Here is a 17,484-nt window from a genome sequence, read left to right as displayed (position 1 = left end):
ACATAGGATTTTCATAAATTCAATTTTATTTAAAAATATCGAATTTCATACAGAGGAAAGTACCTGAACTGTTGCCCGCATTTAACGTTTAATTTTTACGGGGAAAAGTAAACAGAGTTTACGATATTTCGATGTGAATAAGTATTTATTTTTTTTATTTTCAGTCGTCGTTTAATTGGAAAACATTCAACGACAGATACACCGTGTTAAATACTTTGATATAAATTCAATAACAGCGTAGTAACGCCCGGAGGTATTTTTTTCAAAAATCAAGATCAGCCGATCGATTTTTAATCCCACCAACACAAATGGTCGTTGCAACGATTTCTCTTTTAATTTGTACAATTTACTCGTGTCGTTTCGAAATATATATGGATAAAAAAGAAAACAGCGTGGAAACAGCTTCCCAATGTTTACTATATTTTTTCTTTGGTATAGTTCAGAAACTTTATTATTTAATGGTGTAAAAATTATCAATTCTGTGGTAATAAGTAATACAAAAATAAGATATACAGTAAGTCACGAAAGTATTCGAATATTTGCAAGAGCCTTATTTAAATACATTATATTAATCCATTCGTAAATACTACAATGTATTACATTAAAACGTTAAAAAATTGCAAATTACTGTATCATTAAACTTTGAACCATATCTGTAAATATTATATACAGAAGCTGCAAGATATTTAGTATAAATATACACATACATATGTCATATAAATACCACTCCTCAATACAATAAATCAATACAATAAATTGTAACTTCTATATATATTGTATAATATATGTTCAGATTGGTTTTATATTGTATCAAAATAATAATGACAATCGTTACAATGCTAATAAAATGTCAAACTGTTCTTATACAACACGTACAATGTTTAATGTAATGTACAACACATGGAAGCTTTTTATGGTAAATGCTCAAGTCTCTTCTCTATCTCTCAGAATAATCGAATAGTTTCTATAAGAATTAAAGTCGAGAAATTTTTCTGCTAGTTCGAATAATGGTTTACGGACAATTCCCTTTTCGTTCGAGCGATTTTATCGAAAAGCTGATATCACTTGAAGTCAGTTGTTAGTCTGATGGCGTAAATTCCTTCTGGAATCGATCAACCGCGTTTGGCGATAGGCATTCTATTTCCTCTGTCGCAAGATACTTACAAATTGCTTCTCCAATAACGTAGCGTCGAAATTCGAATCATTTAAAACAGCAGCCGATTACGTACGTACGTGTGGATATTAAACAAATAAATTACAATATTCAACTACTTTTTGAACGCTTCGTGAACCATGAGATCGAAATTAGAACGCATTAAAAGTTTTGAACACGAGGAAGACGTCTTATGATTGATTTCAAGTCATTCTTATGTAATTTTCTGCTCATATAAAATTTAAGAATTATTATTATAATTTTCGTTTTTTTTTCAAATAAAATGTAATTATCATATCATATAATTTAATATATTTTTTTCAGCTTTAAACTGAAAAGGTTAAAAGAACATTAGATAATTCTACGAAATTTAATTTTCCGTGGAACTTCTCTTGCATTTATAAATAAGGCGTTACGCTTATAAATTGAACGTTACTCTAAACAATTAATTCGCACGAAATGCAATACGTATTCCTGACCATACTGCGGGGAATCTTTTATACGTAAAAAGAAGCCATACAAGATTTATAGTCGTTGCGAATTCTTTTTCCCGGAGTAAAGAGGGCAGTTGATTTGCAGGGATAAAAATTATACGGTTTCGTTCGTTAGAAGCTGCAGGTGCAGCTCCCGTTGCATATGCGGAGTAAGTAGAGGCACAAAAGGTTAGAGCTCGTTAAACCATTCGGCCTTGCTGCTGTTACTTTTTGCGGCATTTGACCAAAAAAGGAGGTAAAGGGGTGTGTTTCAGTTACGTGACTCACTCCTTAAAAGAATAGCTAACAAGTTAGTGGGAAACCGTAAGTCTCGAGAATGAGAGAGTCACTTCTTCTTCGTACTTTAGAACTTTCCCAAAGAAGCATATTTTTTTCCGAACACATATGCGACAGACATTGAACTCTTTAGCGTATATTTATTCATTGGAAAAGAAATGGAAGGAAATTCATGGTTCCTTTCTTCGCAACTTACCTCTTCAATCTTACGATTGTGAAATATAATAGAAAAGTTTAAGTTTAACGAACCTTAAAACGTGCAATAGCTTTTATTTGCGATATAATGCTTTCAAATACTATAATAGAATATTATAAGTAGGATATTGGATTATTAGTATATAAATACGATTTATCTTTTCAAATATTCCATTTTATATAATATATGCTGGACATATAGATACATACAATATATAAAAGTGCACCTGGTATTTTTATCAGATCTTCTTTTATTTTATCATATTTTGTACAGTTGAACTTCGATTGTCATTTAATGCATAGAATGCAATGTGAAAGGAATTAAGGATTAACGTAAACAATATCCATTGTGTACCCGAAACCTTTTTCGAAATTAAACAAAAGTACATACTGAAACAATAGCAAGCCAAATTTATACGAACAACAATGAGCCGTTTGACAACTTATAGATAAAGATAAGCGCTAATTAAGTGCTTTGACATTAAAATTACAAAAATGTCAAAGCGAATGTAAAAGCGAAGATATACAACCACTTTGACTTATGAACCAATTCATTATAAATATTCCGGTAAATGATAGAAAATAAAAATATCGTCATTTGTTCGTTCGAGTTTGTACGAAACCGTCCGATAACAGTCGGAATGTCCTTGCTGAATAGGATCAGTTGAGCGTGCTATCGAACGCGTGGCATCCAGCGTTTATAACTGATGCTAAGGCAGCGAAAACGAGATTCAGAGAGCAAATCGAGCAGGTTTTTGCCCGGATAAATCGCGTTCACGTCGATAGGAGAAATATCGGGGTGAATTTTCGGTAACCGAACCAAATCAGCCGGCGGAACGATAACGCGCGCACGTGTACATAAAACGGCCGAACGTACGAGCGCGCGTGAGTTTCCAAGTAGCGCCGTGCCATTTTCCCAAAATCATAAATTTAGGAAATTATGCCGCGATTTCTTTCCGTAGGAACGAGATTAGAGGATGATGTTCTCAGATTTCTGGGAAATAATCAATGAGGCTGAGGTTGGATTTGAGTAACGCGGATTACGTGAGATTTTAGTGGCGTTAACTCCATTCAAAGTTGGTTCAGATTTTGTACGTATTTGGCTATATTGTGTGCGCGCGCGTGTGTGTGTGTGTGTTATATGAAATATTTTAAAATGTTACTAGTATTGTGATAATTATATTGCTCAAGTTTGAAACCAATTTGAAAAAGTATATAGAAATTGCAAGGCATTATTGCAAACATTTATTTAGTGAAATATCGATATACAGTGTAAATAGTCGCTATAAACATAATAAATGTTAAATATGTTCCTACAAAATAATCGAGGCTTGTTGATGTAGTGGACAGTTGATTGTTGAAATATTTTTGTGATCTCTGCGAAATACATACTATACATACTTATATTAAATATCTTGTAATTTCTGTATAGATTTTCAGATCAGTTTCAAATTTGATCAACGTAATCACGATATTCGTGTTTCATTACGGTGCTAATGGAGTTTCGAAATTCGAAATTTCGTATAACATACATAATACGGGTATATATATACACACACACAGGAGGCGCTTACAAGTGTACGAACACTTTCAGAAGGCTGTGTATATTCAGCGAAAACGTCGATTTTTGTACATTTTTAATTGGCAATGATGACATAACACTGCACGGTAAATCATCTAGTCACGATGTTGCATGCCTTTCAGTTCATTGTTATCGGATCAATTGCAATGAATTATTTCGCGTGCTGGATTCACGTAACCAGTTTACGAGCAGCCGCACGGATAACAGTCAGTTCAAGTGTAGTGGCCCGGTTTCCGCATTAAAATTTCAAATTTCAATCGTAACTCGAGCTGCGGGGAATCATCTAAATTCGTCTTGCTCACGCCACCGCGAAATTACCGGCACGTGTACGCGAAATTCAACAATCACTGTCATTTTGATCGAAATGAAAACCGACTGATTAATTTTCATCCAGGCATTTTATTTTTATTTTATTTTTTATTTTTATTTTTCAAAAGATGTCATTTACAAGCCGAACGCATTTCGGTATACATATTGAGAACGTTGAAATATTTCTCACAGTGGGATTTAATATAATTACGAAACGAAGAGATGCACAGTTTAAAATTTTAATTTAATTTCTGTCTTACAATATATAGGACAAACTTTGTATCCTTTTACGTTCTTTTTAATTACTGTTCGTTTTCCTTTTCGTTGGGAGATGTTTTTTATTTTGCTTGTATTTAGAAAATCGGAAGCAATTTTCTAGAAAAATATTTTTAATTACACGTAAGAGAAAGAGCAACTACGTGGTTTGAAAAAATGCAAAAAAATCACCAGTAAATTTTTTGCAAAATACCTACATGTATGATCAATAATTTGTTTCGCAGCTTTTCACGTTTATTAACAATTTTTACGAAGTAACTACTCTGACAGAAGATAAATTCTACATAGCAGTAAAGCGATCTTGAAAATAAACCATTGTAAGGTTAATGTTAATTAAAAATGTCTACATTTTCAATCAAAATTTCACATTTCAATACTTCTTCATACATATTATTTGTCATTCATGTTATTCCTTTAAAAATATGTGACACTTATCCACATTAATAACTATCGTATAGGCAATAACCATGTTTGTGTAATAATTTAGCAATTAATGAATTGACAAGCTATAAGTTATAGGATATAAACATTGTATAACTAATAGGACGCTCAGTTAACTTGTAATTTATAAAATTTATATATACAGCTTTATTTATTTCATTATCAAACCTGTTGCGCAAAAGAATATTTTATAAACGTCTGCGTAATTTAAACGAGAACTACATGGTAATATAGCGCTTTCCTAATATAGCTGATTCCTGACTTTCTTCTTACTTGGTGATTAAAATGAAGTATTTCGATATTTTATGCAAAAATATAAAAAATAGCGTATAACCTTATACGTTTGAAAATACGATCCTTTGGAAAATAGATGATAATTGCTATGTTAATTTCATTAATATCAGTCTGCATGACCAATATTTAGTAGTTTAGTAGTTTGTTTGACAACATATTGAATTTTAAAATCGCTCTTCTACGAAAGACGAGAAATGTGTTAATAATAAAATAATTTTTAAGAGACAAAAATAAAAATTAAAATGGAAATTTTGTAAACAACACTGCTGCTATTTCATGTGAACAGTTAGAAAGGCGTCTGAGGTTAGATATTAATCTCTTGGATGCTCAATCTGTTCTTTTGCTAGCGGGTGATAATCTGAACGATAATCTTAAATTTTGCAAGTATCGATTCGTGTACACGTTATCCGTCCACGCTTTCTTTCATTTCCTCCGATTCGTGAAATTGAAATTGAAATTGAAATCTGAAATTTAAATGCACCACCCCGATGAAGCCGGAGGGTGATATTCGACGAGTGTCGAGTAAGGTTAAAGGAAATAAAAAGGGAAACTGTCGAGATCACTCCAATAAGCAACAGCAAGATAATTACTCCGCTGGCGAGTAAAGACGTCCCGATTTCCGTTATTGGAATTCTTCCTCCTTTCCCCCCGTTCCCTTTTGTTCTTCTTTCATTGCTTCTGGTATCGATGGTAATGGAATTGTCACGTTGCGGAGAAACTCGATCCTCGAGTAGATCGTTTCCAATTATTTCTCACGATTATTGAAATATTTTCTTATTATCGATTCCTTTCTTATTATTTACAAATGTTTAAAGGTTTGAACATTGCTTAATTTGTTGCAATTCCTCACCGAAGTAGTCGAACACTTCTAAACAGTTTTTAAGAATATGTTGTGTGCGTTATACGAAACATTTAAAAATCTTAGTAGTCTTAAGTAGCTTAAGTAGTAACTATAGTCAATTATCTATTATATTACTAAATCTCAATCCGCAGTGCGACAATTTTTGACACTTTCTATATCGTTCAGATAACTATTCACGCGGTGTATTAATTTTCTACTGCAATAAATCAATATTTGCAGTAAATATCTTTGTAACTCTTATGAGATATTTTCTCATATGGTTTCAAACTTTACCAATATAATCGCACTGACCGTATTTCAGTGATGACGAGATTTTCTAAATATTTTATATAATACGTACTATATAGATATACAAGTGATGGCAAGTGTTCAAATACTTTCATCAGCAACTATATCTCGTTAAACATTTACAAGGCTTTAATTTTTCTTTAATTAAAGAAATAAAGTTACAAGTTCATATTTCTCTTTTTAATTTTTTTAATTTATTTTATTTGTAATTACTTTATTATCCAAATAATTAGAAAAACGTGTAGTTTCGTTTAATCTACAGTCGAAATCGTTTTGACGAAACAGAAACATGCAGTTTATAGTTCACAGCTAGTTGGTATACAACATTCTATTTCGATGAGAACTAAGGCTGATAGTGTTGATCGTTATTAAAGAGCCTTTCCGCTCCTCCTCCAGGATCTTCCCTTAATTAAGAATAGGAAAAAGTACTTTTCGTATTAAGAAAATCCTCTTAGAAACCCTGCGTTATTCCTCTTCAAGTCTCCCTCTATCTTATTAAATTTATTCTTATTAAATAAGTTTTGTTCTCTCGTCGCGTTATGAATTTATGAAAAGCGAGTTCTGAAACATAATTAACTTAATCGTGTTCAATTTTTTCAAAATGTCGTGTTATTTAAAGAGGCTTGAAGAAAATCGACAAGATTTATTATTGCGAATGTGGTTAAAAAAGATAAAAACAAGGCTGTTAGATAGATAGCTGTCTAATAATAAGTTACAGTATTTTGTAGAACAAGAAACTTGTTTTTCTTTCTTTCTTTTTTGAAATCAACTTGATTGATTGTTCATTTTGTGTAACTTAATTAATTTTTTAATATATCAACTCAGAACTAGACGTTTTTCTCGAATATTTTCATATTCATCTTTTATTTACGATGTTCGATTATATCTAATAATATTCAAATTATCTAGCATTCAGTTTTAGTTCTTTTCATAACGTGAGAGAAATTGATCTTCGCGATATTTCGTTGAACTATTAATCCTCTTAAGAAATCGAAATTAAAAACTATCAATATAATCGCTATAAGCCTAGTAGAATATAATATGGCCTTATTAACCTACTTTTATCTCTTCACAAATTCCTGAATTTCTCCAAATTGGCTCTTGTATCACGATTGGCCAAATAGCAAGTTGGAAAAAATTCTTAACTATGTACTTCACTATAATTAGTTATCGTCACAACTCCGAAAGTCGCGGACGAAACTTTCCACGAGACATTCTTTCACCGAGATAATTACCAAAATTGCTTTCGTCGACTCAAAATATTCTTACGTATTCAACGTTGTCGTTGCCGACGTCAGTGCACAAAATAGTTTCTATTACTCTTATTACGGAGTTCGTTGAAACGAATTCGCTGGTACATTTTCGTCCGACATTACGTTAAATCCTATCGAAAGTACTACTTCTTCTCCAGATCCTTATTACCATTATACTTTTATGGTCGCATCATCAAAGTTTCTTTCTTATTTCTTGCAGAGATTTCGAGGCTGGCATGAAGTGCATCCAGACGTACACGTTGGATTGTCTGCAGGAGAAACAAAGGGAACACTTCAATTCATTGTACGCAGGCACCAACAAGGTGGTCATGGAGCTGTGTCAAGATGGCCCTTATCAGGACGGTAAGTTGAATAACTACGTTGTTGCTATTACCCTAATGTAATTATAAGGTGGTTCTTGTCTGGTTGGTCTCGAAGAGTGAATTGAACCTGGCAACCTGATATTTGGTACAGTGTACTGTTAATACACTACATTGCTATTCTCTTGTAATTGATGTATGATATTATAGGATATATTAATTAATTAATTAATTAATTATTGATAAATTAATTAAATTGAAGTAAAGTTTGTACCATTTGCTGACATTTTTATATGGCTAGAAAAATTTGTTACTATTATTATTATTATTATTATCATTATTATTATTACTAAACTTGAAAATAAGATGTAGAATCGAATAACAAAACTTCTTGTAGACGCTATGTTAGTTGAAATTGAATATCGTAATAGAGGACCATATTATTATCGTTAATACTTACCGAATTAAAATATCATGATGGATATTCTTTTAATTGGTTGGATTATTATATTTATAATTGATACTTCTATAATTCTGGATAATAGCATTTCATTGAAAGAATTAACCAATATTACCAGTTGTCAACAATATCTATTCATAGCTACATAATTAATTAACATTTTTTTTCCTTTCATACTCGAGTCTTTTGGAGGAAAGTCTACAGAAAATGATAAATTCTAAAGATAAAATCTAGTCTAATCTAAAAAGATAAAGTATAAAATCTATTCTTTTTCTGTGTTTGCCATTCCTTGATTCGATGTTGTTCTTATAATAGAAATGGGTCGTTGTCGAATTAAGAATTTTGTAGCAACCTAAGATCTTAATTCTGAAAATATATTTGATTGGCACATCGATATGTGGAAATATCTCGAGTCGACTTGAATACAAAATTATTAAGACGAGTATCTTACAATTGATCTACTTTTTTTAATCTGTTGATCTCTTTCCGAAGAGCAATTTCTCTTACCCGAAACATCTTTGAACTATAAGTCGAAATTTGAAATTGAAGCTAATAGTAGAGCATCATTATAAGTTAGCACGTATAAGTTTAATAGTTTTACCATATTCTTATACCATTATTATACTATTTATTTACTTGTTTTTAGATTGTATATAATTCTTATAATTTCTTGCACCATGTAGTACATTTTTGTCTTCCATTTTGATCTATTTTCATTCCTGGTTCCACTAACACTGCTTTTTATTTATATATATCATAGCAACATTTGGTTCCAATAGCTTGTAATTTACCCTTGAACATGAATCAGCTTGCCAAAAGAGTAACTATTTTTAGTTAATAGCTAAGTTTCTTAATCAATTTTTCTATGAAATGACATACATATAAATTTTACAACATTCTCAAACAGGGCATCTATAATACGTTTAAATCACCGAATGTTATGATTTTATTTACGATAAAAAATTAGAATAATATCGTTCATTATGTATCTTATGCTAAAAAAAAAAAAATTGCATTTTCCTACGTACGTAGCTTCTCTCACTTCATACAACTCTTTGGTCATTTAATTCCCTCCTACAATTTTTTCATCAATCTATAATATATTATTAATTTCTCCGCAAACGTTTATTCACACACGTGTATATAAGTAAGTACACGTAATATCTGATGGATTTTACATTGCGTTTGTCATACTAGAAGATATTACCAATCGTTTTTGGATGCCACGATCGAGCATGCTGTCGATATTCGGGTAATCTCCAGAGTACCGAATACATTATTGACTCCAATAGCCAATAGATTCGAAATGCTCGCACATATTCTACACGGTTCCATAGTTTTGTCGTGAAATGCATCCTGTGATAATCATCGCAGAATGCGTCTTTCGTGGGGCTTCAAGATTCCAATTTACATAATATTATCGCAAATTATAATGTTGATCGTTCTATGCTTCGTCAATTTTGCATAAGTTTCATTTTTATGATATATTGCTTTCTGGTGACATTTTCCCAGTTTCAACCTCGTGAAGAGCTCTTGCTATCAAAGAATAATACATTTTTGTTATTGGAATCTACATATCTGTTCAATTATGCTCATATATTCGTCCGCATTGTGGGATATTTGCAAAAATATGTAGGTAGTTTGAGGCTATTTGTTTATCAGTTGTGTTACATAGTTCGAAGATTTTGATAATGACGTTATTCCATTCTTTTATTAAATGAAAAGTTGATTATTTTTACTAGACATTTTCTAATTGTTCCATTACGTAGAAATCAAGTAATCTATTTAAAAAGAGGTGTTAGTTTTCAATTCCATCTAACACAGAGTAATTAACTATAATTCTTTTTCTTATAAACAAATCGAGTTCTGAGCGTACAATGTTTCATTAAATGTTGAATATTATAATTTATTAAAAGTAATATTTACGTCTATAAATGTATCGTGTTATGTTTCCTCCCGTTGGTCAAATTATTTTTTCTTTCTTTCCCTTTTGTTTCATTTTTTTACGTCGCTCTGCAACGTTAATTCGTAGAAAGTTGTATAAATATTTTCATATTATTATAACGATCACTATTTATTATAGTGACACGTTTCATAGAATTTTTGTCTGGTAGCGGTTTTCTTTATGCATTTTGTAATATTAGTAACATTAATACAGTGAAATAGAATTTTGCCAAAGTATGATTGATCCTACCATATTAACTATTCTAGTTAGTGCAATTATTTACATGGAATTTAAATTGGAGTTTCCAAGCATGATATTTCCAACATTTATTTTTAACACAGAACTCTGCTCGATACAGAACTTCGTGATATTGAGCACTCGATATCTATCCGTTTTCGGTATTAGAACTGTGCAAATAAAAAGTTACGTCCCCGGCCAAAGCACTGAATTTATGTCGTTTTCTTTTATACGATTTATTTGATATATTATTTTCGAAAAAAAAAAAAAAGAACATTAGTTCTTTTACTGTTTGCGCATATAGATGTGTTGTCTGTTGTTTCATCCAGGATTACAACGATAACGTGCAGATACAATCTACATTGTGATCCATTGAATTTTACTACGTGTTCTTTCTTAACTAGATTCGCTCTATAAAATTGATTAGATTTGATAAAACTCGATGAACTTGATAGAAACAAACTTTTGACGACTTTCGATGGAAGAATAGATTTTCGCTTTTAACGTTACTTAGAGTCAATAAAATTCTTAAAAGCTCTGGATAAATTCTATTAAAATATTGGCTTGTTTAAACTATTTGTAGTTATATTAATACGTCTTTTTTAATACTTAATGCAAAGCGTTAAATTTTACTTCTAAAGTAATTGGAACCTTCTTTCTTACATTTCTTAGCTATGTTACGTAGTTCTTATATGTTTTGAGATTTTTTTGTGGATCATTCTGTATACAGACTGAGAAAGAAAGAAGAAAAGAAATTAATGAACGCAAGATTTCTCCTACTGTATTAAATTCATAAAGTCAGTTCTTATTGCTTGAGACCGCATATTATACGAAGGATTTAGAGGACTAAGTTAATTAGCTTTTTAACTATGTACACAGAGTAACTTTTTATCCGGTTCAGAAGACAGACTTGGAATCTGAGATAAGGGCGGAACATAATATAAATTCGTATAAATTTCATTTCTTACGCTGAAATGAATCGAATAGGTATTACCACCGCAATGCTAATATTTTGTATAATATATAATACCTTCACATTAATATTCATTTTCAGCGAGAAGCACAGAATATTATTCACTTATTTCACGATTCATGCTATGTCTCTTTTGATATTAACTTATCGATATTTTCAAGATTAACTAAAATTTTACTAAATCATAAAAGAGCAATTCACCATGTGTTCATTAATTGAATGTCACAAAGTTTATATATATAAATATATATGGTATATTCATTTAACAGCAAAACTACTGGGATAGTCAATATATCTAATTCATAATTTTTTATAGAAATTTTGCGATAATAAGTTATTAGAAATACGTAGATCGACATAGAACTATATACTTTTACATACATGTACTAATATTATTTTTCATCTCTTGTCATCGCTCTTAAAAATAATGTTTATTATATTTCCATTTGCAACAATCCAAGACTTCCAAGAACTACAGAAAATCAATTTGCCTTTCTTACTTTTCAATTCCATAATTACAGAACTTTCTGCCAAATTCTGTATGATCCGGTGAACAGGTTAAACAACCTATGTGCATGTATGTAAAAAAAAAAAATTTTTTTTCTTGTTATCAAGATTTAGATTATCTCTCTTGTGTGTCGAAACGTCAAACTAGGTTTCGACCATTAGCCTGCAATCGACTATTTGGTAACGTATATACACACGTGGCTCCATTCTCCAAGCAAAAGCAAAGGAAACGGATTCACTGGCCGCTGTTGTTCGCGGACGATACACGAATTGAAACACGCTAAACACTATTCCAGTCCCCGGGGCATGGAACGCGTTATTGAGTCGAGTGGTCATTGAGCTGCGTTGGCCCCGTGTGGCTGGTCGGTCTATAGTGCTATCTCGAAATCGGTTACGCGATTAGCGCCTCGTTAAGAGCAATACCACGGTACGCGACTCGTAACGAGCCCGATTATCGACGTCGAACGATCGAGTTTATTCGACAGTACCGTGTTCGAGCTGTCCTCGTCGCTTGACGTAATTAGATACCATCCCTGTACTTACTTATCACGTGTTTCGCATCATTTCAAATTTTAAACCCCCGCCATTAGAAACCCCGTCCTCCCCACTGGAGAAAATCATTTTTCACGACGTAATCGTTATTTTCGACATTTTTGAAATTTTACAAATTTTTCAACTGTTATCGTAGATTCTCACGATTAAATTTCGGATATTTGTACAGATTCGTATTTTCTATAAAAATAACGAAAAGCGGAAGCTAGATATAGAACGTATAGAACGCGTATAGAGCGCTGTTTTACCTATGAAATGTACTGCAACGAGCGTCATGCATACTTGTTGAATATTTTATATATTTTTGTATATCACGCGCATCTTTTTTCTTCAACTTTCTTATAAATGCATACGAATTTCTAAACTATTCATAATTTATGTGAAGAGATTCTAGCCTGTACATACGAACGTGATGAATATTATAAAAGGATGGATTAGAATGAATTATTAGATATTCAGTAGAAATAAGTATATTATTAAATTCGTTTTATAAATTATTATAAAAATATATAAATAAGTATATTATCTTATTCACTGCATATCAACATTTACCGTACTTTCAGCGGCTATTTTTATATCTTGTTCCATCAATATTTTGTTTTCATAACTCGCGTACAATAATGAACCATTATATATAGACTTTCATAATAACACGTATTGTTTTGATTTCTAAATTAATATTATTGCTCTGTGGGACAAAATATTTACAAAACAGGAATGGATATTCTACACGTGTACATTATGTATACGTTAGGATGATGTACGCTAATCATAAAAATATAGGTACAGATATTACGCAATTATAATAATCAGATTTCGTTACTACGAAAATTTCAATACCAGAAAATTAATCATAATCGATCTAAACGTAATTAATGCTCGATAATGCATGTGTATAGTTAGCATTAGCAACTTAAGAGGTAAGTTGGCTATCGAAAGAGACGAAAAAAGGAAAACTGACCAAAATCGATGCGACGACACGAGAAATATGTACGCAGTTTTCCACGTTTCCCTGTACGTCAATATTGATAATCGACTTCAGAAATGGTGGACCGTTCGTTCGATTTACCTGCGATGCTGGTCCTGTAATTAATGTTATTATGTTTATTCAAGTTTTCGCTCGATGTACCGCGGGAAACTGACGGAAATATACAACGTGCCGCTGGAAAATTAATAACATGTCGATGTATGAACGATGGTTGTTTGCCGAAGCAACATTGAAGATAAAGAGACTTCATTATATATATGTATATATCTATATGGTTGTAATCATTCTTGCGTATGTATGTGTTTGGATATATCTACCGCAGTTTGCGTTCGAACGATTATTATCGAATCTCGATTGTTTTTCTAATATCAATTTCTGGCGATGTAAATATTCGTTCTGATTTTGGTTGATAACGATTATTAATTTTAGATCTTTGTGAAACCATCGACTAACTCGTCTGTGATGGAACTATTTCCAAAATTAATTTAAGTTAAATAACTTTATTTTATCATTTTTGGAAAAATCTGTATTCTTATCTTCTCCGTGTCTCGTGTTTAAATATTATATTTTTGTTTGGATCTTCATACATATTGGATATGTAGCAAGGCGCTAAGTAGCGAATAAATGAGATTATTTTGAGAAGCATGGTAAAAGAGAAATTCGTGTTTGGACTAACATTGTCGTTTTAAAATAGTTTGATTAAGGAACTATCGTTCTACAAAGCGCTAGCGATGAAAATTAAATTAGAACGATAGTTGAATATGCGTGAGAAAGCTGAGTCGTCAATCATAAATAAATTAGAGACGTACAATTTTGCAAAAATGTACTCTATTAACAATACTCTGATTGCATGCTACGACATCGACATTTATGAATTTTCGAGTTCACGGAACAGCAAATTAATTCGACTGTTTTTCTTGTTTCCTTGTTTCAGAATTCCTACGACATGCACCATGCATGCAAAAGGTGCAACCGAAATACGAGGCCTGTTACAAGAAGTACCAAAGAATCACTCAGGATATCGAAAACGGAAATCAAATTGCGAACCCGAATGAACCCCTCAAGCCTTTGTGCTGGTAAGCGAAAATTATAATCTCTCAAGAGGTACCCTTTAACCTGTTAAGCGGATAGTTCACAAGTTAACATCTCCCTACGCGGATACATTAAAAATACAAGACGCGAAGAATCTCGTGTAAAGTGTATATAAACGATTTAATTTAATTTCACTCGAGATACGAAATGAGATGGAGTTAATGGACGAAGACTTTCACCTAAAAGACCACTTCGTTTTTAAAAATGTATAGGTTTAAGGACTCACGGTTGTTTTAAAGACACGTCATAGAAAAACGATTTGAACTGCACTTCTATGATGGAAAAAAGATACAGTAGTAAAATGATATAGAATAAAATAATGATAACAAATGAAGAAATTTTAACGAGTCTGAAAAGAAAGAACATAAATTAAAAAATATGAATAATATAAATAGTAGTAAATATGAAAATAGTATAACCTCGGTGATTTTGCTTTAACCGCTTCTTAATGCATAAAATATATAAAATTTCATTCGAGACTGGATAAAAACAAACTAAAAATGGTGTTTGTTCAAAGCCCGAAATTTTTTTGTGACACGTGTCCAAAATAGCGTAACGTATCATGTAACACTTTCATAGTCTCCATTGGGATTTCTGTTGACGCACAAACTTACGTCTTTATCTTTTTTTCTCTTTCGGGTTTCATTAGGTATTATAAGTATTCTTGGCCTTAAAAACATATCAATATTATGACCTCATCTACGTGTCAGAATACCTCTTTTAGAATACCTCTATTAGAATACCTTTTTCAGAATACTTCTTTTAGAATACTTCTTTTAGAATACCTCTTTTAGAATTCAATTTAACAGTGTTTTCTTTTTTACATATGCGTTGGGTATTGAAAGCCGTGCAATGCGCAAGACGATACTGTTTACGAGTATTTGAATTACACGCAGTTAAAAAAGATTAGGGCAAATAGAAATTATATTGATCTAAGAATTGCATGATTTACCGATAAATAAAACGAAAAATGATTTCTATCGCGTAAGCAGTGTTGCAGTAGTTTTATGCACATCGTATTTGGTATTAATGTATTTCCATATGTACATATGTAACCGTTGGAATAAAATTGCGGACCAGCCTTGACTTTTGTCAATGTCTCGACTGTATCCGTTACGCTTTTGCGTGAATCTATTGAATCTACGTATCCGACTGAATCTACCGTTGCCGCCAAAAAGACTATACAAAATTATATAATATGTTTTTCCTTTTAATAATACCGTGACGATTGCGTCGGATAATTGTCACGATTTTCACAATATTTTACTTTGCCTTTTTAAGTTATGTATAGTAAACAGGGATGATATAAAAAGAAATGTTTTAAAATGAAATCGCAGTTTATTGTCATTTCACGTATAAACGTGATTGTATTATTCTGTTTGTCTTTGATATCGTAGAATATTTGACTTTTTATGTTTGAAAAATGCAATGAAATGAGCATTAATTTACAAACATTATTCGTCGTTTTCACGTTTTTACGGATCAGGAAATGGACGGACGCGTGCTTTTCATTCTCGTATTTCTGTTGCGAATTACGAAGCACAACTTAGAGCATAGTCGATACTACGCTATCAACACGACGAGCATCGTGTATAACCTCGGAAACATGAATACTCCTGTACGTAAAAAATTTAATTAAAATTTTGCTCCCGAGCTAAGTCAGGCAAGCGTCTGATCGAAAATTCTATTTAGTCTGTCCCTTGCGCCGTGAAGGAATTTTTATAAGAATTCCGTAAAAAGAAATGTAGTTAAAATTTCTTCGCGTTGGCAACCGTGTAAGGATATTGTGAAAATTATTACTCTTAAAAGATGATAAAAATTGTTATAAGGACTTATTAAAAAAAATTCACGAAATTCCATGCAATTTTTCAATATTTATAGTATTTGACGGATGGAAATTTTGTTGGGGGAGTTTTAACGGTGCTGGTTGCTTTTGAACGTATTATAAATTAAGGGTCGAAGACGTAGAACAGAGAGATAGCTTGAAAGCATTCCCTTTGGGCGAGTTATATTGTTAAGCACATTAAACGTAATAGGACGTGCACGAAAAGATTTAATGTAAAAAGAGCTTGCACGGTGAAGGGTGCAATTGAATTTACGCGATAAGAGAGTTAAGGGAGCGTCGTGTTCATATGCGGCGGGATGTGTTTGAAATTCTTTTTTCCTCTCGTGTGCTCAGCCATTTCTATTCCCGGTCGGCTCGCTTTCTGGTCTTCTTCCCTATCACTCTCTTCCTCTTTACGCCCGCTGTTTCTTCCATTTTCCTCCCTGGTTTTTGTTTCTTTCCTCTATTCTGCATCGTTTTGCTTTTTTCTCCGCCGTTTCACTTTGCTCCCACTTTGTTTTTCCCTTCTTTTTTCCATTCAGCTCCTGTATTTCTATCTTCTCCATTTTACTGTTTCTGCGGCTAATTGTTTCCTAAATTTGTATCACTTTCCTTCTTTGTCGTTTTACTCGCTGCTACGTTTTTTCTTTCCTGTACTCGAGCGTGTTTTTTTTTTGTTTTCCTACGTTTCTGTATAATTACATTTCTTTTCATTCGAATAAATAACAAGAATCGCTAGTTCTTTTTGTTTTGTCTTTTTTTACAGTTACAGTTTTATCGATATCAGTCTCTTGTATTTAATTTCACTGCGTCCTTTTTTTCTACACATCTTTTATATTCTGTTTTTTTCCTCTTTTTTTAACTTTCTATTTTTGTCCTTTTCATTTCCTTCTCAAATGATTTTATATATTTACCTTTTCGCCAATTTTGTTTAGAATTATTACAATCTGTCTTCTACCGTTACGATACTGTTTATTCTTTTATTTTAATTTATACAATCATGATTCCTTCTTTTTTTATTACTTCACTGTTCTCTCTTTCTGTATTACAGTTTTCTCTCACTTATAATTTGCACTTTAATTCTTAATTTTTCATTCTCCTTCGTGTAATTTCAAGCTATAATTAATTTTCCAACTTTTCCCCTTTCATGGTTCCATTTTCT

The 17,484-nt window shown here is 31.9% G+C and overlaps 1 protein-coding gene across 1 annotated transcript in view; it reads left to right on the top strand.

The window, feature by feature from the left end:
* The window catches only part of LOC117153273 (uncharacterized), an 84,677-nt gene that overhangs the window by 46,159 nt on the left and 21,034 nt on the right, over nucleotides 1–17,484 (top strand). The window contains exons 3-4 of the mRNA XM_033327167.2: nucleotides 7,644–7,786; nucleotides 14,340–14,481. Of these exons, the coding sequence (XP_033183058.1) occupies nucleotides 7,644–7,786; nucleotides 14,340–14,481 (285 nt within the window). The remainder of the gene's footprint in view (nucleotides 1–7,643; nucleotides 7,787–14,339; nucleotides 14,482–17,484) is intronic.

The sequence above is a fragment of the Bombus vancouverensis genome, chromosome 1 (genome assembly GCF_051014615.1).
Source record: "Bombus vancouverensis nearcticus chromosome 1, iyBomVanc1_principal, whole genome shotgun sequence".
Taxonomy (NCBI): Eukaryota; Metazoa; Arthropoda; class Insecta; order Hymenoptera; family Apidae; genus Bombus; species Bombus vancouverensis.
Note: the sequence above shows the minus strand (reverse complement) of the source record. Positions and strands in the feature narration are given on the sequence as shown.